Source organism: Neolamprologus multifasciatus, chromosome 5 (genome assembly GCF_963576455.1).
Source record: "Neolamprologus multifasciatus chromosome 5, fNeoMul1.2, whole genome shotgun sequence".
NCBI classification, from domain to species: Eukaryota; Metazoa; Chordata; class Actinopteri; order Cichliformes; family Cichlidae; genus Neolamprologus; species Neolamprologus multifasciatus.
The window spans coordinates 12188795-12212295 of record NC_140443.1 but is presented as its reverse complement, the minus strand read 5'-3'; the positions used below and the strand labels follow the sequence as shown (position 1 = coordinate 12212295).

The 23501-nt window shown below is 40.0% G+C and overlaps 1 protein-coding gene and 1 long non-coding RNA gene across 9 annotated transcripts in view; both read right to left on the bottom strand.

The window, feature by feature from the left end:
• Nucleotides 1–5434, bottom strand: part of ptprt (protein tyrosine phosphatase receptor type T) — a 312417-nt gene extending 306983 nt beyond the window's left edge. For all 8 annotated transcript variants that reach the window (XM_085158891.1, XM_085158893.1, XM_085158894.1 and 5 more), the window contains exon 1: nt 4975–5434. In XM_085158891.1, the coding sequence (XP_085015017.1) occupies nt 4975–5062 (88 nt within the window). In that variant the 5' untranslated portion in view covers nt 5063–5434. The remainder of the gene's footprint in view (nt 1–4974) is intronic.
• Nucleotides 5435–13543: 8109 nt separating this feature from the next.
• On the bottom strand, nt 13544–16152 carry LOC146518142 (uncharacterized). Its single transcript, XR_014874078.1, has 3 exons — nt 15574–16152; nt 15281–15319; nt 13544–14118 (listed from the first exon to the last, which is right to left on the bottom strand). It is a non-coding gene; the product is annotated as an uncharacterized LOC146518142 (long non-coding RNA).
• Between the last annotated feature and the right edge of the window lie 7349 nt (nt 16153–23501).

The following is a 23501-nucleotide window of genomic DNA, read 5'->3' as shown; positions in this document are numbered from 1 at the left end:
GACTTTTAAAAATGGAAGATGTACGAGAATTTTACGTAACGTTAATGAGAACTGTGGAAATGATTTTGTCTTTCCACCTCTGAACTTGTCTGCAGCTGAGATTATAATCTGCTGAAATTTCACAAAATGTATTTGCATTAACCAAAGCTTATGTTAGCACTTAGAATAGGTCTTACAGCTAATTGGGGCCTGGCAATTGTGCTATTGCCAGCATTGGTGGTATGCCATCTAAGGGTGGTGAGTGGTCCCTGCATCAGCAGGCATTCAGCACCAAGGGTATAAAATTAATTTCTGATGTAACTGCGCGCTAATACTGCACCTCATGCACATTTGCATTAACACCTTCTTTTTTCTAAGTGCACATTAGTGAATGGAGAGGCTGGCTGCTCTCACTCTTTATACCTTTGGTCTCTTTCAGCTCCACTATGCACTACCATTCATTCAATACCAAACTGTCCGTCTCTTTCTATTTCCGACACACACACACACACACACACACACACACACACACACATGCACGATGCTCCAGCACTCAACATGCCCTGCTATTAGGCTGTCAGTTAGTCGGGCCAATAGAATAAGTGCTGTGGATTAGGCAGAGACACACACGCACACAGAGGATGGACAGCATACTAAACAGAGTGGGGCATGAGGTGACAGATATCCTGTCATAAATCCCTCTCTCTCTCTCTCTCTCTCCGTCGTTCTTTAAGACACATACACACACACAGCAAAGGAAACAATTATAGCCACTCAGACAGTCGATAACAGTGAGACATAATCAACTTAGTGCAGTTTTTTTTTTCTTGAAGTCTTGTGATACTTTGTCATTTCCTCCGACCACTCGTCCTTACTCCTTTGCCTCTCTTCATCTCAGCTAGACAGCTCCTCTCTTTTTTTGTTCATGTCCTCTCTTGTGCTCTCACACTCTCTTCCTTCTCCAGTCCTGTTCTTGGCATCTGCTCTTCTCTCCCCTCTATAAGTTCAGTTTCTCTACCTTTTGAATAGAATAGAATAGAATAGAATAGAATAGCCTTTATTGTCATTGTACAAAGTACAACGAAATTGGAGTGCCACTCCCTTGGTGCAAAATGCAAAATAAATATAAATGTAAAATATAAAAAGTACAATAAAACAACCATAGTATTCAGACAATACTATGTTGTACATCTATCTTGTACAATTTTGTTTTACATGTCCAGAATGTTACTCTACTTTTTACTCTTTCTGTCTTTTCTTTCATTTCCACCATTTTCTTCCTCTCTACTTCCTTTCAAAATAGAAGGGGAGATGGAGAAGATTCATAGAGAGCAGCTTGAAGACAAAGGCAAAAGGATGAGATTGCAAGAAGGGATGGTCATATCATCTGCTGCCTCATTCGTCACCCCATCTAGATGAGTACTCTCCTTACTCCTCCTCCTCATATTTCCCTTGCATCTCTCTTTCTCCCCCTTTCTTCTTTCCTCACTCCCACCCCTTCGTTTTGCTCTCTTAACCCTGAGTTTCTCTCTCTTACCCCTCCCCCTCCTAAGTTCACCCTTTCCACACATCTCCTCCATTCTCTTCCCAAATTGTTCTTTGACCTTCTCATTTCACCGCACCTTCTCGTGTTCTTTACTCCTAAGTTCATCATTGTTCATTCTACACGTCCTTCCTCTGCTCATGTAAATCTCTTTTCCCCCTCACCTCTGCACATTTTTACTCCACTTCACTTATATGAGAGGTCTCCATGTGTCATTCATTTACAAAACGCACAGAGCAGTCTCTACACTAATCTTACAAATAGCTCTTTAATTGGGGAATTGAGAGATGTTTATTTGATCAGAGCCAAAGACTTCTCTATATCCCCTTATCATGTCAACACAACAGGCAAACAAGTCAAGGAGAAAGAGTAAGTAAGTACATGGTCGCTCCCTTTCTCCTTTCATTCTTTTTCTCACTTTCCCCCCTTTTGTCCTTGCTGCCAAAGAAATCTAATTAAGTGGAATATAAATTGTAAATTGGTTTCCATGAAAACACACACACCTCAGTGCCCATCACCTCCAGATTCAACCGGATATTCAACAATTAGTGGGCACTGGAGCTCAAAGACATGTATCAGGAGCACAGCTGCACCCAACACACACACACACACCAAATGAAAGGACGGCCTTGAGTAACACATGCCTCTGCTTTCTTGAACATAATGTTGTTGCAAAACACAAGAACAAATGAACCTCTTTTTAAAGGATCAGTTCACCCAAATCACAAAAGAAAAGGTAAGGAGAAAGCAGGTAAGTTATTAATGCTTTATCAATAAGTCATACACTGACTTTGCCATTTCATTGGTTTAAGCAAAACGCCAACTAGAACAGCTGAATGTTTTAAAAAAAATAAAAGTAAGAAATAAATAAACACAGAAAACCTAAGTCCCCAAACAGACAAATACAAATGCAGCTTCCATATGAGGATGGATTAGAGGGTTATTACAACCTCTACAAGATGTCATTAAGAGTGACTGACAGCCGTGGGGTGAACTTGTTTTCTTCATCATTGGATTTCAGTCTATTATCATTATAGATGAATATGTTTCACATTTTTTGTAAGAGGAATAAAAAGAAAAAACAATCACTTTAAAAAGTCTGCTCCAACGTGCGTGTGTGAGTGTGTGTGTGTGTGTGTGTGTGTGTGTGTGTGTGTGTGTGTGTGTGTGTGTGGGAGAGAGAGAGAGAGGGAGAGAGGGGAATCTGTCCGACAGATAGCAAAGACGTATCAATATCGCCCCCCAACGGCACGTATCAAACAACAAGCAAAAAAACTGTTCCTTTGCTCTCTTCTGTTACATATACACGAACACACACTAATAAAATAAATTGCAAATAAAGTGAAAAAATGTGAGTGAAACAATTCAGAATGATGATGCATTCTTATATTATAAAGACTCCAAATCGTTCTTTAGAAAAAACGAACAAACAAACAAAAATCTAAAAATATTTTCAGCCTCTGCAACATTTTGAGCCTTTTGTCCATTTATCACAGCCTGATGATCACATCACCTGTGTTTCATTAGTTGCTTTAAATCTGTATGAAGGATAGGCTTTCCTTTGTTTACGTGGCTTCAAAACTGTTTGCTTTTGTTCTCCTCATGTCTGTTAATGTTAGCCTGTCGAAATGAAGACTCATATCTTACAAAGCTTTATGTTTTTAGTTGAATTCAGACATAAACACACACATTTGACGAGTTATGTACTTCTTTTATCGTAACGCACAAAGTACAGGTTACCTCCGCTGCACCATTACGCACGGAGAGAGGCTACTCGCGGCTCTGCACCTCTGCAACACAGAAGGCAAGATAAAGCGAGGAAGGACTCAGTGTTTAGAGCCAGTCTTTCCTTCAAAGTAGCCTCTTTTTGCAGTCGTACAAGTCATGAATACCAAGCAGAAGATGCTTGGAGAGAGCAGAACACAGAGTGGACAGGTTGCTGCTGCAGTCCGCTGAAACATCGCTGACTTTAACGGATTTTTTTTCATCTCATGTCTACCTTCAGTTTCCTGAGTTTGAGCAGAGGACACAAGCGGACGTTTTTGAAAGTCTCATATTGTATCATGACCATTAAAAAGTGAGATTCAACGATCAAAGAGCATACAAAACAGGGGATACAGCCCTAGGCAAAGGGCATAAAGTGCTTGCATTATAATTTTAAATATTGACTATATATTTTTTTTTTTTGAAGAATCATTAAATGTTTCCATTACTGAATCGCATGTTGATCTCTTCTAAACGGCTTCTTGGTTTTCGTTCGGGATGTGTTTTATCAAGAAATTATATATATCCGATGTTTGGGAGTAATAACGATGCTGTTGTAATTTGACTCTCGTGTCTAACTGTGGAGCTTCCACTTCTGAAAAAAGATAATCGTAATTACCACTGACTCGATTATATCCCTAAAAACAAAAGGATTCCGAAAACTCTCCATACCTCGCCTGTGCGTAACAAGTGCCAGAGCGATGCTGAGTATGGGCTGCGGAGGGGAGATGTTGCGGACAGCAAGAGGATTCCGTAGCTTTAAACTCCGAGAGATTAAACTGTGTATCTGTATGTTTACTGTAATATACTGTCAGGTATATTTGCCGTTTGAGAAGCGGAGTATTACTCGGCTATCTGAACTGCTGTTAGAATTAGTCCATTGCCCAAAGATTAAAAAGGAAACTTCAGTTATTCTTCACTTTGTTTCTAAATAACACTTGCACTTTTTTTCATATGGTACTGCTGTACAGGTGCGCGTTTATATGCATGCCGGAGTACATTTCAAAATATCTGTGATCATTAGGTTTTGTAAAGAAGTGTGGGGACGCTGTAAGTTGACTGTTTTGTGCTCAGACCGAGTCAAGCGCGCACTGTTCAGCCCGTCTCTAAAACCAAGTGATTTCAGCAAAGTAGTCTATAATTTGAACTGAAATTGAGACACATTTCTAACCGTCAACAACATGTAGCCCGTCCTCACAGTAAGCTTCGTAAAGCAAAACCTCCTAAAGCTCCAAAACTTTGTCAAAACCTCCGATGAGCCATGTGAAGCTGAACTGCATATGCTGACGCAAACTCAGACGAGTGTCCATCATAAGTCAAACTGCCACTATTATTAAAAAAAAAAACCCCATCTCAATAATTACTTAAACAAGGGATTTATTGCAGTTTCCTTTTTTCGGACATTCTTACTCATATGCAAAGATTTCTGTGTGGATACAGAACAGTGGTTTAGATTCCGCGACTAACGTGCTGAGTTTAAAGTTGCTTTACTATCACATTATCCAGCAGTACCACATATGCATCTGTAATGCCCTGGAAATCACAAAGCGCTCAGATCACCCTGCATGTCCTCCCTATGTGAGCAACTTCAGCGCTGTGACATTCAACTCAGACTGAATCAAAGCCGACCAATGCACAAAGAATCTGAAAATATTTAAAACACACACACACGCGCGCGCCTTCACTACCTGGAAAGAATTGTCCATCAGTGTGTCCCCAAAGTACAAAGTAGAAGAAAGCTGCCAGCCAAACGCCAGAATTACTCCGTTTATCCATCTCTTCCTTCTTTTTCTTCTTGTTTTGTTCAGCAGTAAGAATTATTTTACATACTCCCGTCTGGTCCTTAAAGTTGTTTCCCTTAGTTCGGGACAGCAGTGGCAGTAATAAGAGTAATAAAATCCTTGCATTGGTGGATAAGAAGAATCAGAAAGACACAAGTAGATGCAAAGAGGGAAGTTGGGGGCAAATAAATGGGAGCTCTCCGCTTCCCTTTCCTCTCCTGTCTTCTATGTTCCGACAGAGCGAGCCAACGTGTCTGTGCGCGTCAGTGCGCGCGTGTGCCCCAGAGACTGTATGAAGGGCTCTGTGTATGTGTGCGCGCTCAGACGGTCTCTGACAGACTGACTTAGAGTTGGTGAGGAATGGAGAGGAGTGCACATTACACCGGGTGCCAGACACCCGCGTAAAGAGGAGTGGATTAACGCGTGCTGAATGTCCGGTGACACGTTTCAAAATAAAACAGGGTGGCGTTTGAATGGAAACTAAAACAGGACATGGCCGTTTACCATCAAGACCGAGTTTTGAAAGAAGTAAGAGCTGTAAATTAACCAATAACTGGCCAAACTGGGGAAAACACGAACAAGGGGAGCAGAGTTAACTAAAGGTGCAATAAAACTGGGTTTTCCTCAGGTGTAATCTTGGGTATCAGCATTGGGGAAATATTTTTTTTAAAAGAATTTATGATCATTCTAAACCTAAAGAACCTCTGAAATGGAAACATCTAGTCTACTCTCTCACTGGCAACAAACGTCTCCGTGGTCATTCTATAGAGAACAGTTTGGGACGTTTGGATTTGATTATTTTAGTTTGGAAAAACGATTAAATGTGGAGTCCTTTAACGTTAAAGTATCCGCGTGGTTAATTTGCTTGTATTTACTTTGGAATAAAATAACCACCAAGCAAAAAAGTTGCAGGCATACACGCACACTACTGCTTATTGTTCTAGCGCCGTCATTAAACACATGCTTTTAACTTTAAGGTTTAGATGTCAAAGTTCCTTTAATGGCTTCGTTTTATTCCCGCTAGCTTCACTACAATAAAGCAGTTTTAAGTTCCTAGGTTCCCCCTGGGTCCTATCGCCTGCATCCTCCGCAAAGGATAGGATTCGCATTCAGTCTCACTTCTCCCTCCCTTGCATTCTCTTTCTCTGCGTGTCTTTTTCTGTCATGAGATCCCGTTCAGTCCACTCATTCTGCTGTCACAGGATTTCTGTTTCAAGGGCTGTCTGTCTTACCTCTCTACCCACAAACACTGAAACACAATCTGACTTTAACACGAGAGTGAGTGTTTTTAAGAGTAAGATTTTTGTTTAAAGGATTTTTAAGAGATGCAGTGCCACCAAGGACTTTGGTAGAAACGATAAAGTTCAGATGAGCTGCTATGTGTTTTTGTTAACGGGCGAAACACTGATACCAAGTGTATGTCGAAAATATGAACTTGTACTGTGATATGTGTGTGATATACTGTATCTAGGTGCTATAATAATGTGTTATTTTTTATGGTGACCTCATCCCGTCTCTGAGGACCTTCTGAGGAACGAGCTTCTCGTTTTTGTTCCACGCTAATAGACATAATATTATATCAAGGTTATTTGCTGTTTTGTTGTAGCCTGCTTGAAGGAACCAGTGTGAGTTTATAGAGTAAGCTTAAATATAAGTGTCAGTTCTCACTTCTGGCTGTGGTTGTTGTCCATGATACTGACCAAAGCTGGGATGGTGTCATTGATATTAATGCTTATGCTTGTATGGCATTAATTTTGCACTTACAGTGTGCGCAGACATGCATCTGTGTCAGAGAGACAGAGAGGGAAACACATGCAGAGAAAATATATGTGACAGCAATCTCTGTGATGTGTTCAAGTGCAACTGCATCTGATTAACCATAGCAGTTCTTTTTTTTGTTGGTGTAGTCTCTTTAAGGATATCAGGGTGCTTTAAGGCTCTTGTATCTAATTAAACTAAATTTCAAATCAATCATAAGTCAAACGTTCACACAGATGTTTTGTAGATTTTCTGAGGGAAAAAAAACTGTGAACATTACTGACATCAGGAGTGAAGACTAAGAATGTTTGAGAAGATGTTTTTGATGGTGGTCTGACCACTGAAGCTGTCACTATCAAGCCATTTATAGAATCGTGTTTTGATGGCTTTCCTGGGCTGAGACAGACACCATAAAGAAGATAAGCATTTCTATTGTGCACAGTCCAGACTATTCTTCTGTTAGCCATCTTTTTGTGTTTGTTTTTGTTTTTTTTAAGAAAAACTGTTCAGGTAGCAGCTTTTTACAATAAAAACACATTTGTGGATGCAGAGACATACAGACAAGCACACAATCAATCTGCCCTTGTTTCTTGGAGTCTGTATTGTCACTTTGTCCGCTGAGTTTACCCATCCCATGGCTGAATTGCCTGTTTGGTAGTAAGCAGGGTTGGACTGGGACAAAAAAAAAAAAAAATCACCCCTGGCATATATACATATATATATACACATATGTGTGTGTGTGTGTGTGTGTGTATAGATAGATTTACATTGAAGCAAGTTTTAATCATTTTGGTACAGTTGTTGTTGGATTAGGACATGTTAGTGGCATTGCGGTGATGCTTGTGACAATTAAAAGCTAATCTTAGCTATTAGCAGGCTATGGGCCATTTGGTTTCCTTGAATTTCTTCCTTCCCAATTTCATCCCTCCTTCTATTTTTTTTACAATGTTAATTGCTCCTTCTTCTATCTCTTTCACACTCTCTTGCTGGGACTGCTGTTCCTCCTCTCACTTTTCTTCATGGCTAATGCAAGGAACAGCAGGATCCTGTGACTGCAAGGGCTTTATTTTACTTGTTGCTGGTACTTCTGTTGACTAGTTTCGTTTTCTTTTTTTATCTCTTAGCTTTTCAGCTCCACCTTTCATCAACCACTTCAACAGTACACTCTGTTCTACAAGGTGCATGAGTACAGAGGAAAGTGTGTGTCTGTGTGTGTGTGTGTGTGTGTGGGGGGGGGGGGGGGTTGTGGTGGTGGTGTGTGTGTGTTATGTTGAGAGATTTGATTGAACCAATGGGTTGCTGTCAGTGCTTGTAGGGTCAGTGCGCAGTGACTCTTCAAGCTCACCTGTAGCCTCTTTAATTATATTGACAAAGAAAGAATAACATTGACCCATTAGCCCACAAGTGCGAGATTGCCAGTTCACCCCTGGTACTAAGTGACCTTTCAGTAACACTGGATACGCCTTACAGTGTGTGCCATGTGTTGTGTGTATCTATACGGCCTTGAGCCAGGTGTAGCTTTTAGAGTACCCACAGCACCAATTGGGAAAGCAGTCAGTGCCTGTAGGGAAATAGAAAAATATAAGGATAACTACACTTCCAATAGTGGATTTCTAAGTCATAGTTCCCTCACGAATAGTGGGACATTTTTAAATGGACATTTGTCACAGAGAGTACTTGAGTGGTAAACTGACCTAGTTCTTGTGTGGGTTTGAACTAGGCCTCTGCAATCTATCATCTGTGATAAAACAAGCATACATTTTTACATGATATAAAAAAAAGTCATATCATTATATCAGTGATACAGTAACATGCATTTATTTCCCCCAGTGCTCAACAACGTGACAAGCCCAGGCTGAACGCCAGCTTAAAACGATGATTTAGTAAAAAGGGAGCTACTTTAACAGCCTTCGACAAAACACACTACAGCATTATTGCAAAATATGCAAAAGAAAAAGAAAAAAGGTAACAGTTCCTGTTAAAGATGGAAACAGAAAACTTGTTTCACCACAAAAACATAATGTTGAGAACAACCAAGCAGTTTCACAGTGTAACTTTTAACTCAAAATTTTAACTTAAATGTTACAAAGTAACTAAGTTTGAGTTTACATTTGTTTTATGCTGTGTCAATGCTTTTGAGCTACAGAGCAGGTGCTGCCAGAACTTTGTAGCAATAGATTAACACTTTGAATTAGATGTCATTAGTGACCGTAGCTAGTTGGAAAAGAAGGCTAGAAAATGATCTTCATTTTAGTTAAACTGTAAATTAACATTATTATTATTATTATTATTATTATTATTGTAGAAGAAATCTCATATGTCAGATGGGAAGCATGGTGGTGAGGTGGTTAGCACTGTTGCCTCCCACAAGGTGTATACCACCTTTCACCCTATGGTAGCTGAGATAGGCTCCAGCTCCCTCCATGACCCTGATAAGCAAAAGAGAATAGATGGGTGGATATTATAGAAGACAGTTTTTGTGGTGAATATGGATGTTTTACTCTTGATTGAATTCTGTCTCTCCCATAAACTTGAGGCAGCATGATATATAAGTTTAATCTACTATTGCACTGTCCATGTCTGTTTTCTAAATATGTTTTATGTATCAGCTTACCAAATTGTCGCAGTCCTCTTCATGTAGCAAATTAGTTACTGTGGTATGCTTGTTTATGTATCAATGACAATGATCATTTCAGACAACAAAACAAAACATGTATGAAGTAAACCATTAAGCAATGAAAAAGGAAAGGTTTTCTTGTTTTCAGGCAACTTTAAAATGTCTGCACAATATCAAATGGTGCACCCGAACTGCCATTTATAAGACCATGTCAAATCTTTTTCGGCCTACTGCCCTTCAGAGGTCCCCACTGACTGTGTGGTATTTGATCCCCTCCATTTCCAGGTGAGCGTGACAGGATGCATTAAATTTTGTAAATTCCACACAGTCATTTGGGAAGGTCTAGACACTATTTGCCCTTGCACGGTCCTCAGGCCAACATATAGGCTACCACAAAACAGCCTGTTGCACTACAGTTTTGGCTTTTTAAAGTGTTGATCAATATTTGAAAAATATGATATAATTTGTGATTTGACAAATACATATTAACTGCAGTTTGAATGCCCTTTATTCCAGTTTTTCTTGTCAAGCAAAGAGCAAGTTATAACACTAAAAGCAGCACATCATCTCCACTGTATTCAGTATGAATTAGGAACTGCTTTTTCTTCTTGAGTCACCTGATGGTTTGCCAGAATTGCCTTGAGGCAGACCAAAAGGCTCCATGGCCTCACTCACCTCCTCCCATACCCAAGTTTTGGTTTAGTTACTCCTAAGGCCATGTTCCATTTAGCCTTTTGATATCTCTAAGCTGCCTCATGCCAGCCAAGCTTGAAAGCTTGAACGCTTTTTCAGTTTGGTGACTGGAATGGACTGATAGATAGCATTGAATGCACTTTATACAACATGCCACATTCATACTCCAATGGATGCATTGGAGAGCAACTTAGGGTTAGTATCTTGCCCAAGGATATTTGAGGGAGAAGGATAGAACCAACCAACCTTCCAATCAGTGCACCTGTTCTACCTCCTGAGCTAGAGCCACCCACAGCCATCTCTGGTGCCCACCATTTGGTTGTTGGTTCTGGCCACAAGAGGCACCAACCTTCATTTTCAACAGACCACTGCTGAGCTGCTGTCCACTCAGACTCAATGCCCTCTGCCTTCCTCAGAATGCTGTCAAAGTTCTGCCAGCGGTAGAAAGTGAGGATCTTGTAGACCGGGGCTTCTGTCAGATGCTCCCAATGTAGCCTCGCTACATGTTTCGGTATGACAGATCTGTCAGGTATGCATTTTCTCTCTCTCTCATTTTAGTCTTAAATTCTCATTGGCCTTACTAATATATTCACTTTTTAATTTCCTTTTCCATTTTGAATTTGTGTGCTGATAATGACTATAAATAATGAATCATTTCCATTGTTTGGTGAAGTAAAAATCAATGTCTAATTAACAGGTATATTGTGTCTATCCAGGCCATATATTCCTCACCTCAGCATCATCATTTATTTATTAAAAATCAATTATGCAAAATTAATAGGGTTGCTCATGTCATTACTATTTTTTAATAACACTAAAATATCATATTTTAAAATTGGAAATTGGACACCCCCCAAAAGGTAACCACACTAGCATTTAACTCATTTTTAGAGAGAAATCTATCATCTGGACACTCAAATTTTTAACAATGGTTTCTTGTTGTGAAGTAGCATAGCATTTATAGTTAAGTGTCTATTGAAAAAAACATAATATTAATTAGCTCAGTGAGTATGTACTGACATGCCAGGGGTGTGTGAGCAGTAAAGGATTTGTTTTAGAATTGCAGGTTCAAAAAAACCCAAAAAAAAACCACCACTGAGATGCACTCAACACATAGGCAGGGAAGAACAGCATGCATGCAAATGGATCACCATACACACCCACATACAGCCATCTACATGTATATGAAGCCACATAATACTGAGGTGCAGAGTTCCATTTTGCATTTAGTGAGATATAAATCAGGGCAGCATAGCGGTGGGATGGTTAGCACTGTTGCCTCACAATAACGTCCCAGGTTCAAATCTACCAGTCTGCATGTTGTCCCCATGTCTATGTGGGTTTTTTCCAGGTGCTCGGGTGTCCTCCCAAAGTCAAAAGGCATGAAGTTAGTGGGGTTAGGTTAACTGGTGTTTCTGAATGGTTGTCTGTTTCTCTGTGTTATCCCTGTGACAGACTGGCAGTCTGTCAAGGGTGTATGGCAGCTGGGATACGCTCCAGCCCCCCGTAACCCAGCACTGAATAAATGGAAGAAAATGGAAGGAAGGAGATAGAAATCAGAGGATGTTAGCCACAGCACGGCATATATAACAGCATTATTAAGTACGGATGGAAATTGGAATGCATAGTGTGAAGATGAAGTGACTGGGTGTGTAATTGTGTGTATTTGGAAGAGTGTTAATTCCTGCCCACTTACTGAACCAGAATATTGGGTGATTCTGCTTTCTGGATTTAGTTTTTTGTTGTTTTGCTTGAGTTAACTCCAATATTTTTCCTCAGTACAGAGGTTCGAATCCTTAATTTAATCTCTTATCATTGGATAAAACTATAAATAAATTATAAAGCCATAATGTAAGAATATAAAATTGTAGCTAGAAAGTGTACACTTTATATAAATAACATAAATCAAAATGCACAACAGCTAATGTTCTATTTTAAAAAAACCTCAGCTCTTTACACTGTGTATTTTTCCACAGGTTTTATTAAGTGTGTGTTTAAATGCCTGTCATAAAATAAACAAGTAGAAATATTTTGTGCTATGGTTCACTTTTGATTGTGCTGACATAGTGCACAATTTCCACTTTTATCAGCACCTAGAAAGGTATTCTTGGGAATGCTGAGCACTGAACAGTTCTGTTTATTTTAGACTACTCAGTAAACTGTTTTGGCAGAAAATCCACAACAGCCAGAACAGTGCTGCAGGAAAATAGTGTGTTGAGCTCCTCGGGTGCTTGTCCACAAGATAAAACAAAATCTGTGAGGGGATTGATGTGGGGTCAGGAGTGATATGCCACTGTACTGGACTTACAAGAAAGCTAAGCCTCAAATTCTCAATTTGCCAATTCACATACATTTCTATCCTTGTCTATGATCACCAGCTTTGGATAAGAGAAGCACAAATATCAAAAGGCATTTCAGTATGGTACCACTTTGAAACAAGCCAGCAGATAACAGTCCAAGTATTCTTTATCCTACCAAACATCAGTATTCTTTCTGCTTATTTAAGCTATTCATGGAATAGTTTCTTACATGATTACCTTTCATTTTTCAATCTTGTCAATGGTTTCTGCATTTGCTGGAATGTAGTGCTCACAATCACTGCATTTAAAATGAAAACAAATTTAGGTAAACTGATACCAGATATGTACCAATTATCTTTTCATCATAAATGCCCTCCAACCTTATTAGCTGTCTCCCAGACACCACAGATCCGCTCCAGTTCGCCTACCGACCCAACAGATCCACAGAGGACGCCATCGCCCGCGTCCTGCACACCACCCTCAGCCACGTGGACAAGAAACAGGGTAACTATGTGAGAATGCTGATTACAGTTCAGCGTTTAACACAATAGTGCCCAGCAGACGGTTCACAAAGCTGAGGGATCTGGGACTCTCACATCATCCATAAGTGACTGAGACAGGACTCTCTTCTAGACACTCTAAACCCACCGGCACAATGTACATTTCAAATTCCTTTAATTTTAAATATGTTCATATTGTTTATTTTGTAAAATGTTCAGATTGTCTATTCTTATTTAATTCACTTAATGTACAGAATTCACCTGCTTGCTGCATACATGCTACTACTGCACATTCACCTAATGTATATATTATATATATTGCCCCCCCCCCCCCCCCCCCCCCCCCGTTTCATTTCACTGTGTGTTATACTTTTATAACTATGCATGTGGCGAATAGAGAACCTTGAACCTTGTAGAATATTTAAGTATAGAGATCATGGTTGGCTCAATGCCTGAATGAACCTCATAGTTTTGAAACATAAATGAATTAAATTCCTCCACAAGTAATTACATAGCTGCTGCAGGATGGTGATTCAACTGTAAAATGACCCAGGGGCTGGACAACTTTGATTTTATATAGAAAAATAACCAAACTACAGTCAGTTGGCAACAAGCTGACCAGAGTCCCCTATTGTAAAAAGAAGACATGTTGCAGACAAGTTGCTCTTGTTGCAAAATGATTCTAATTGATTGCAGTGTGTTGGCAATCTGTCTGCATGTATAAATTAAATAGTGATTATTTGTAAACCTTGGCCAGTCTGTGTAAAAGTGACTGCAGTCTGTCAGACTGCAGTTATTCCAAGATAGGTTGCCTCCCACCAAGTGACATGTGCAGTTGCCTTGCATGCTCAATTGCTGTGCAACTGGCATTGGTCACAGCAACTACTTGCATTTAGTCACCAAAAGTGAAAAAATTGAATGCAGATAATGTTGTGACTGAAACAAAAAGTGCAAACAAATTAAGGGAAAGATCAAGATTTGGCATAAAATTGGATAAAATATTTGTATATATTTTTACTTTCATATACCAATTAAAACAAAGAAAACAAAAATCACATTATAAAGGTTGTGCCATTGTCATCTAGTAAAAAAACCTCAAAGCCCTCCATTAGATTGGCGAATTGTCCACGGTGTACCTCGCCCCTGGCCCTATGATAGCCCCCTCCTCACTGTAAGGGGTCCCCTGCAAAAATATTGAATAGTACATTTTTAAAAATTATTTGGAAGGATAGATATTTAGAGTAAAAACATAAATGCCATAATGTTATAAAGCAAAAATAAGATTTTGTGCAAATCTGTGAGCTTGCTGAAATTCACTGGTTTCAAAACAAACTAATACAATTCTGATATTTGTTGATCGTTTCTTCTTTTTGTCTGTGGTTAAAAAATTTAATAACAAAGGCCTGCCCTGTTATGCCTGCTCAGCATCCCCATAGCACAAAGATGCAACCTAAACCACACTGAGCAATAGCGGCAGGCAGCAAGCAATACCAAGATTAAATTATTAATAGTGGTTTTTACTGAGCACCAATAGCCTCCCACTAAGGATGGCATAAATCAAACTGACAAAAATGTAAGTGATAGTTATACAGAGAATTGTAAGAAAAGCATAACTGGATTTATGAAGCAAAAAGAAATAATAATGTGTGTGTATACTGTGTGTGTATACTGTGTGTGTGTGTGTGTGTGTGTGTGTGTGTGTGTGTGTGTGTGTGTGTGTGTGTGTGTGTGTGTGTGTGTGTGTGTGTATGTGGGATAATAGCACTCACAATATATATTGATATGATGTCTGCCAGTTCTGAGTGCAGCAACTGTATCTACTGCTATTTTGATTTTAATTCATAATGTATGAGCTCATTTCATCCACGGGTGTTTGACTTACTAAAGTTCAGATTTTTATACTTAAAAATAGGAAAATATTTCTCTTGGTTCTCTCCAGCCTCATTTTTATATATCATTATGATTTGATTTGACTGGGTTTAAACTAACTGAAGTAAGTCCCTGTAACACTGAGTACAGCTGCACAGGTAGTAAGACAAAAACACTGTAGAGGTTAGCTCATGCTGAGCATTTGTGGCTATAACTAAATATATACACTCACTTTGTACACTTACACGGTACACTAAATATACATGGCATATTTATCTATTATTATTTACACTTGCTTATGCTGAGCTGGATTCCCAGAACTGCCTTTATTCTTTGTGGCATAGATTCAACATGGTGGTGGAAACCTTCCCCAGAGATGATTAGTCCTTATTGACATCTCTTGTTCCACAACACCCCAAAGCTGCTCTATTAATAGTATTGAGATCTGGTGTATTTGGAGAGTATAGTGAACTCACTGTCATGTTGCTGTGTGCAGCCATCAGAAGATGGGTTCCCTATGGACATGAAGGGATGGAGATGGTCAGCACCTATACTTAAGTAAGCTGTGGTGACTAAATGCTCAATTGAGGTTCCAACAATGCAATGAAGATATCCCCCACATCCTCAACATCCTAAACCACTGATACAAGACAGGATGGGTCTGGATCCATGCTTTCATGTTATTTATGTCAAAGTTGACCCTAACACCTGTTGCAATAGAAATCGAGACTCATCAGATTGCACAATGTTTTTCAAATAGTGAACTCACGTGAAATGTGGTTTAGTTTCCTGCTCTTAGCTCATAGAGAGTGGATCCTGGTACAGACTTCTGCACTTGTAGCCCATCTGCTTCAAGGTTCCTCATGTGTGTTCAGAGATGCTCTTCTGCACATCTTGGATATAGGACATAGTGTAGTGGTCATTGGAGTTGCTGTTACCTTCCTTTGAGTGTGATGCAGTCCGCCATTCTCCTCTGACCTCTGACATCAACAAGGCATTTACACCCAGAGAACTGTGACTTATGGGACAGTTTCTCTTTTTCAAGTTATTGTCTGTAAACGTCAGAGATGGTTGTGTAGCAAAATCCCACTGAATCAACTGAAATACTCCAACAAACATTTCCGATTAAAAGTCACTTAAATCACCTTTCCTCCCTCTGATGTTTGCTTTTAACTTCAGCAGGTCTTCTTGTTATTTCCTTTCACATGAATGCCTGGTTATCTGTATTAACAAGCAGTTGAGCAGGTGTGGCTGGTGAGTGTATCCAATGTACTCACCAGAAATCAAGTTTCTTTACAATAAATGATTATTTTTTAATTATGCCTGCCTTGGTACCATGAAAAATAAATGTGGGTAGAAATAATAAAATAAGAACAGAGGGTAAGAAGAAGATTTTGTACCAAGCCCAGGGAATGCAAAGAAGCCATGGCAGATCTGCAAATTAGTGTGGCGGGGAGTTGTTTGCAAGTCTAGAGGTCTTTTGTTTGCGTTCACTTTAGGCTGGTGCTTTCAGGCTGTGTATCACTCTGCCCGCAGCACTTGTTAAACTCTTTTGCTTTTGGTAGGTAGCTAGATGTTTACTCTCTGATATGCTCAGCAGCTGTGACACTTAAGATTTTGTTGCACATAATGGTAGTCTGATTATTAAATGCTAAATGCAGAACAACTGTTTCATGTTGGAATTTGTTTTAAGGCATTTGTGCGTTTTCCAGACTTTAACACACAAAATTACTTTCCCTAGGTAATGTCCAGTCAATTCATTTCCACACTTGTTTCCCATTCAACCTTACATCATTCATTCTGAAAAAAACACACTTTACAAAGAAATGCAAAAACAGTGAGGGAAAACAGATTAACAACAGAAATACCTGTAATTAAAGACATCTAATATGCAATTCACTGTGAGAGTCAGAGCCCGAGGAGATGGTAGGTAATTCAAAATCAAAGCCAGCACTTCAGGTGTGCTTGAAAACACCAGCTCTCCCTGGAGACATGCATGGCATTCTAGTATAATACTTTGTAAATTGCTTTAAAAATCTCATTTGCCATGTCTTTTATTTCAGGTACTACTTGTGGCAGGATTAAATGATAGCTTTTATGTTTCAACAAAGTAATGTTCAGACAATATTCAGTGACGTAACATGGAAAGAACATTTTATTCTTTGAATCTGTTAACTTCATACACAATAGATGGGAACCTCCAGTACAAACTCAGTGTCCCAATTAAGGGCACTTTAACCACAGCCTATACTGACTGAGGTTTGAGTTCAGGGTTTTAAAAACCTCTGAGATCACCTTGTATACAAAGCAGTATTTCTGACCGACTTCACTGGCATGGATTTAAAAATCTAAATATTGAAGAAAAGTGCTGCTTTTAGAGGTGAACAGAGAAAACTCAAGCTACTTTCTCTGCACCTAAATATATCCAAAATGAGGTTTGTAAATGCTGCTAATCTGAAATATGTTGTCTTGTTCCATTTATTCCTATCAAAATTGTCTTTCTTGACTACAGGTTGTTGAAGATGTGACAGTAAAGACTGTTTTTAAGAGCTACTACATTCTGATTTATTTTTAACTTAAAAGGATTTGAATGAAAAAAAAGTGAGAATTCAGTACTATTGTGTGTCTGATCAGAAAATGTGGCGCTCTGGCAAGTCTCTTGGAAGCTGTGCCAGTGCCTGGGAATCTGCAGATTTACATTTGGACAGTCTAACTTTTCCTATATGATAAACAATTTTTGATCATTAATATACATTTTTGACAGTCACAACTAATGAAGTGCCGTCAAATCAGAATGCACCTACTAGACAATGAGAAACAGCAAACAGACGCATGAAGAAGAAAAAAGAGAAAGATGAAAAGAGAACATAGTGACGTGTGCTAGAGTGAAGTCATTACAGCAGGGAGCCCCATTTTCAGGATATGAAAACTGAGACTCTCCATTTACCAGTCAGATATTACTTCCACCATCAAAGAAGATAGCCTGAAATTCCTATGCAGGTGGTCTCTGTGTGTGTTTGTGCATGCATGATGTGTGTGTATGTATGAATGGGTTAGAATATGTAGAAATGTAAATTCACCAGTGTTGTTTCACAGAAAACAGAGACAGGATTTTTATGTGATTGACAGTGATTTGCAGCTGTGCTCACTACAGGAGAGACGGCATCCATCTATACACACAGACTTTCTCTGCAGGAGTGATAGATTGTTATGCTTCTCCATTTGGGAAATCAGAAGAATGGAAGTCACTCGCTTCCTAGCACTCACTCAGTCTTAAGATCTCTCTCTTCGTGCGTCTCTCTGCACAAAGAACCTGATCCATTTGTGTTTCACTTGCTATTTGCATTGAAATCACATCAAGGCAGCATGCAGAGTAAATGAACTAGCACAGCCTGAGAGGAGGTAGGAGGCAAAACAGGCAGATAGAAGGCAGACAGACAGGTAGATACATGGGTCGGGTTCTGGCATGAAAAGGAAAAGTGAGAAGATGCTCTGCCAGGTAGAAAAAGAATAAGCAAAGAAAATAAAGATTAAAAGCTGGAAAGAGACAAATGAGAAAGAAGACAAGTTAAAAAAGAGACCAAATGAATACAAAGACAGACAAAGAAGCAATGAAAAAAGATCAAGTTAAAAAGAGACAAAGTGACTAATAGGCAGAGGCAAAGATAGGAAGAAAACTGAAAGAAGTCAACAAGACAAAGAGAGGACAGCGCACAAAAAAGATACAAAAGGAAGTTAAGTAGACTGACATTAAGGAAGGCACAGAAAAAAGTAAGGCAGAGGGCAAAAAAGTAAATACAGAGCAGGTCAAACAAAGCAGGAAAAAGAAACTGAAGGAAGATCGTTAATAAATTAAAATAGAGAGAAAGAAGAAGTGAACAAAAATAAAGTGGCATCTGAACAAATATGTTAAGAAGGAAAGAAGTGAGCACAGGAAAAATACAACAAAAGAAAAAAGGAAACGAAAGACATGTAGGAAGAAAAGAGCAAAACTATAGAAAACAAAGACCTTACCACAGTGTGAAAAAACAACTAGACTGTGTGAATGAACGTTTTAAAGAATCAGAGGAAGATGATGAAACCACCTGTGTAGTATTAGATGAGTGCAAGTGATATAACTGGTAATGTGGGAGGAGGATGTGGAAAGGACATCCTCACAGCACCAGCAGGGCATTTTCAGCACTAAATGAAAAGGGATGTGGACTATGACCTCCAGTCGGCTCTCATTGTAAAGTAAAACTGTACATGTAAACAAATTCATTTAATTCACTTATTTCTGAAAACAACAATTCACCCGAAACCCTGTATGCATGTAATTATGTACACCCACATTTCTGTAGTTTTATACTTTGTTATAATACTTCTTCTTTGCTGCTGGCATAGGCAGGATGTAGAAGTACATATAATGGAAAAAAATGTGTCCCACTCACAAATAGTCAAGACACCAGTGTTTTTACTGGGCTATTATCATCCATTTGTATGTGCTTAGATCACCCAGAAAATCAATTTTATGACTTGTTGGCTTAGCCAGGAACTCACATCTCTTTAAAATGCTGTGACAACTTCTGACATTTTCATGTATTCAGGCAGACCCACAAATATAAACTTACCACACTGCTTTTACGCACATGAGAACATATAGGTAGTTCCTGAGGGAGTCTAGTCTTTCTATACTAACCATAAAGCACCAACACATGATTTCAGTGTACGTTATCTAAATTGATCATTTGTCAGAAGCAATCCAAGTAAAGATGTGACAGATCACAGTATCAATGAGCCAATCACTGCACGGTGAATATACACACTAAAACAAGTGCCCTGCTAATTCCCAGACACCCGTTCAGTATGCTATAAAGCATGAAGGTCTACATCAGTACTCTGTCTGCAGCTGACTTTGTTATGTCCTGTGTGCGTGTGTGTGTGACACTGAAGGAGAAGAGAGGAGGCTGAGTGAGGACTCACTTCCCATCTCATATCACATATTTTGCTCTGCATGGTTAACCACTCACATAACAGACTTCCTGTATGTGAAGATCTAATGGTATCTCCATTAGATCAGTGTCTTTTGTGATTATGTTAATATATATACTTTTATTTATATGATAATATATATTTTGCATTTCAATACAGAATGCATCTGCAGCAGTGGGCCTGGTTTTATGCAAAAATTCATGATGACAAGTGATTACATTTCACTTTCATTACATCTCACTTACAAACGTACATTTCGGGAGGAACACCCTTCAACTGGTGCGGGAGTATGAAAGGGAATCAAGGAAACTAGCGGATTATAGGAACCATCTCCGTTTCAACCTAAGATGCAGACAAACCAGAGTTGTTCCCAAGAGCCTGCGCCTTGGATCCACTGTCAGGGGATACAGAGCAGACTTGATTCTACAGAGAGCGCAAAATCACCTTTTAAGTGAAAGGATAAGACAGGTCCATTTCACGATAGATGCCCTCCAAATCAAGATCAGCCAGACTCTGCAGGAACTGGAAACACTTCTACCCTCTCCAATCTTAGAAGAGGTTTACAAGTTTGTGGACAAGGCTCAGCGGGCCCAACACTCGAAAGGAAAAGAAAGACAACGCAGGAAATTTCACACCTTGCATTCAAAAACACACACTCCTCATTCTGAATCTGAACCTACACAACCCATAGAAGAAAACACACCTGAAGACAGTCAGGAGAAATGGGTTAAGAACTTTTCAGACAGGAATCTCACTGAACCTGAAAAGAGAGTATTAGCCAAAGGTCTCAATTTTGCCATTTCTCCACAACAGTTGCCCATAGTGGACCTCATCACAGCCACAGAATCTGCCATTCGGATTAATAAATTATCACAGACAGAAGCAGAGCAAATCAGGATGAAAGTCTCAGCCACCCTCTCCAGTGCCAAAGTCCCTCCGTCCAACCTCACAATACAGGAAAAGAAGGCCGTCGCTTCCCTGAGCAAAGACCACAACATCACTGTTTTACCAGCGGATAAGGGAAGATGCACCGTGGTCCTAAACACTACAGATTACCATACAAAGATCACTACTCTCCTCAGTGACAACAATACCTACGAAGCCTTAAAGCGAGACCCCACAAGCAGCTACAAAAAGAAAGTTATAGCTTGCCTTCAAGACTTGGAAAAGGACAAAATCATTGACCGCCTTACTTATCACCGCCTTTACCCAGGGGATGCCATACCCTGCATTTACGGACTTCCTAAAATCCACAAGGAAGCTGTCCCACTCAGACCCATAGTCAGTAGCATAAACTCAGCCACTTATAACATTGCAAAACACCTTGCTACCATCCTTGCTCCTCTCGTGGGGAACACCCCACACCACATCAAGAACTCCACCGACTTCACTGACAAGGTCCAGAAACTTACCCTGGATCCAGATGAAACCATAGTGTCCTTTGATGTAGTCTCTCTCTTCACTTGCATACCCACCATGGAGGCAGTGGAGACTGTCAGAAAACGACTACAAGAAGACAACTCCTTGGAGGACAGGACCAACTTCACACCCGATCAGATTTGCACACTGTTAGACCTCTGCCTCACCACTACATATTTCAAATACAACGAAGGCTATTACAGACAAAAACATGGCTGTGCTATGGGCTCCCCCATGTCACCTATTGTAGCCAACCTTTACATGGAGGAAGTGGAAAGGAAGGCTCTTGGCTCTTTCAAAGGAAGAGTACCCAGCCACTGGTACAGATATGTAGACGACACCTGGGTCAAAATCAAGACACAAGAAGTGGAATCCTTCACTGCGCACATCAACGCTGTGGATAAAAACATCAAGTTCACCAGGGAAGACACGAAGGATGACTGTTTGCCTTTCCTGGACTGCGCTGTGCACATTGAAGAGAATGGCAACCTCAACATCGAAGTTTACCGGAAGCCCACACACACGGACCAGTACCTCCTGTTTGACTCCCATCACCCTCTGGAACACAAACTTGGAGTAATTAGGACCCTACACCACCGGGCAGAACATGTTCCCTCTAAGCCTGAAGGGAAAAAGAAGGAACACACACATGTAAAGGAAGCACTCAAAACGTGCGGCTATCCTAAATGGGCGTTTTTAAAGTCAGCAAAGAGGCACAGAAAAGAAGATCAGACACCAGCGAGGGAGGATAAGAAGGACAGGCGCAACAACATTGTCATCCCCTATGTAGCCGGTGTATCAGAGAAACTCAGGAGGGTTTTCTCCAAGCATGACATCCCGGTGTACTTCAGACCCAGCAACACACTCAGACAAAAACTGGTTCACCCGAAAGACAAAACGCCAAAACACAGACTTAACAATGTGGTGTATGCCGTACAGTGCAGCGAGGAATGCCCAGACCTCTACATTGGAGAGACCAAACAGCCACTTCACAAGCGCATGGCACAACACAGAAGAGCGACCTCCACAGGACAAGATTCAGCAGTCCATCTGCATCTAAAGGATAAAGGACACTCTTTCGAGGATGCCAACGTTCACATTTTGGACAGAGAGGACAGATGGTTTGAAAGAGGAGTGAAAGAAGCCATCTATGTCCACTGTGAGCGACCATCTTTGAACAGAGGCGGTGGTTTACGACACCAACTCTCTGCCATCTATAATCCAGTTTTGAGATCCCTTCCCAGACGCCTTAAGGCCCACTCACACCCTGGGCCATCTGACCTCAGGAATTCGCATGATAAGGTGGGGCCAGGTTTCACAATGAAATCACCCGAAACTCTGGCTGATTGGGACCCACACCCAGTTCCACACCTTGGCTCAGGCGATTAGAGGATCATCAGGGGGTCCTTTTGTCCCTCTGTGGGGGGACACTCCCACTAGGGTTATATCTGGGACTCTCCACCATTTGACCTTAGAACTGAAGAAGCCTCTCGGATGAGAGGTGAAACGTCTTCAAGTAACTTAAAGAAGTCCAGACGCTTTTCTTTGCAAGCTCCTTTGACTACGATGACCTGGATGACTGAGAACCTTCACAGACATGACAAGTGATGAATAAAATTTTAGATTTCACCATCTGATCATGAATCCAGACCAACTTGATTGTCTGTTTTGTTTTTGTTTTTTAACCATTGTTGCATGAGTAAATGGTTGTTCTAAATTTGGCTTTGCTGGTGAGCGTTTAATGTAGAAGCGAGGGTGGAATAAACACCTTTAAGAGGTGCAAAGGAAGGTGAGAAGTAATGGATGGCTTTGAGTCTCAGATGATCAAACAACAGCAGGTGATATTAATGTTATGATCAACATTTATGACATGCTTTGCAGCTTGTATGAGATATTCCTGAATCCAAAGGTAGCGTAGTAACAACTTGGTGTGAAATATGTGTTTGTTGAATAACCTCTATATTATTATCAGTGCTGTTGGTTCCCATAGTATTTTGATAATTTGCTGTCTATTCCAGTTAAAACAACTCGTTTGGAAGTGAATGTCACCAGAATGCAGCAAAACATCTTGAAAAGATGCAAGATGACAGTTTTAGCTATTCCCTCTATTTACTTTAGTATTGATTGACCTAAAGCTTACTTTGCAGTGACCCAACAAGCTGTTGATACAGGTTTGTCTCTCCCAGCTTCTCATAAATGAACACCTGTAAAGGAAGCCTTCTAAAACCATATTTAAACCCACTGGCTAAGCTTCATCTTTTGGTATGTAGATTTAATATTGTGATTAATATTGTGAAGGGGCATTTC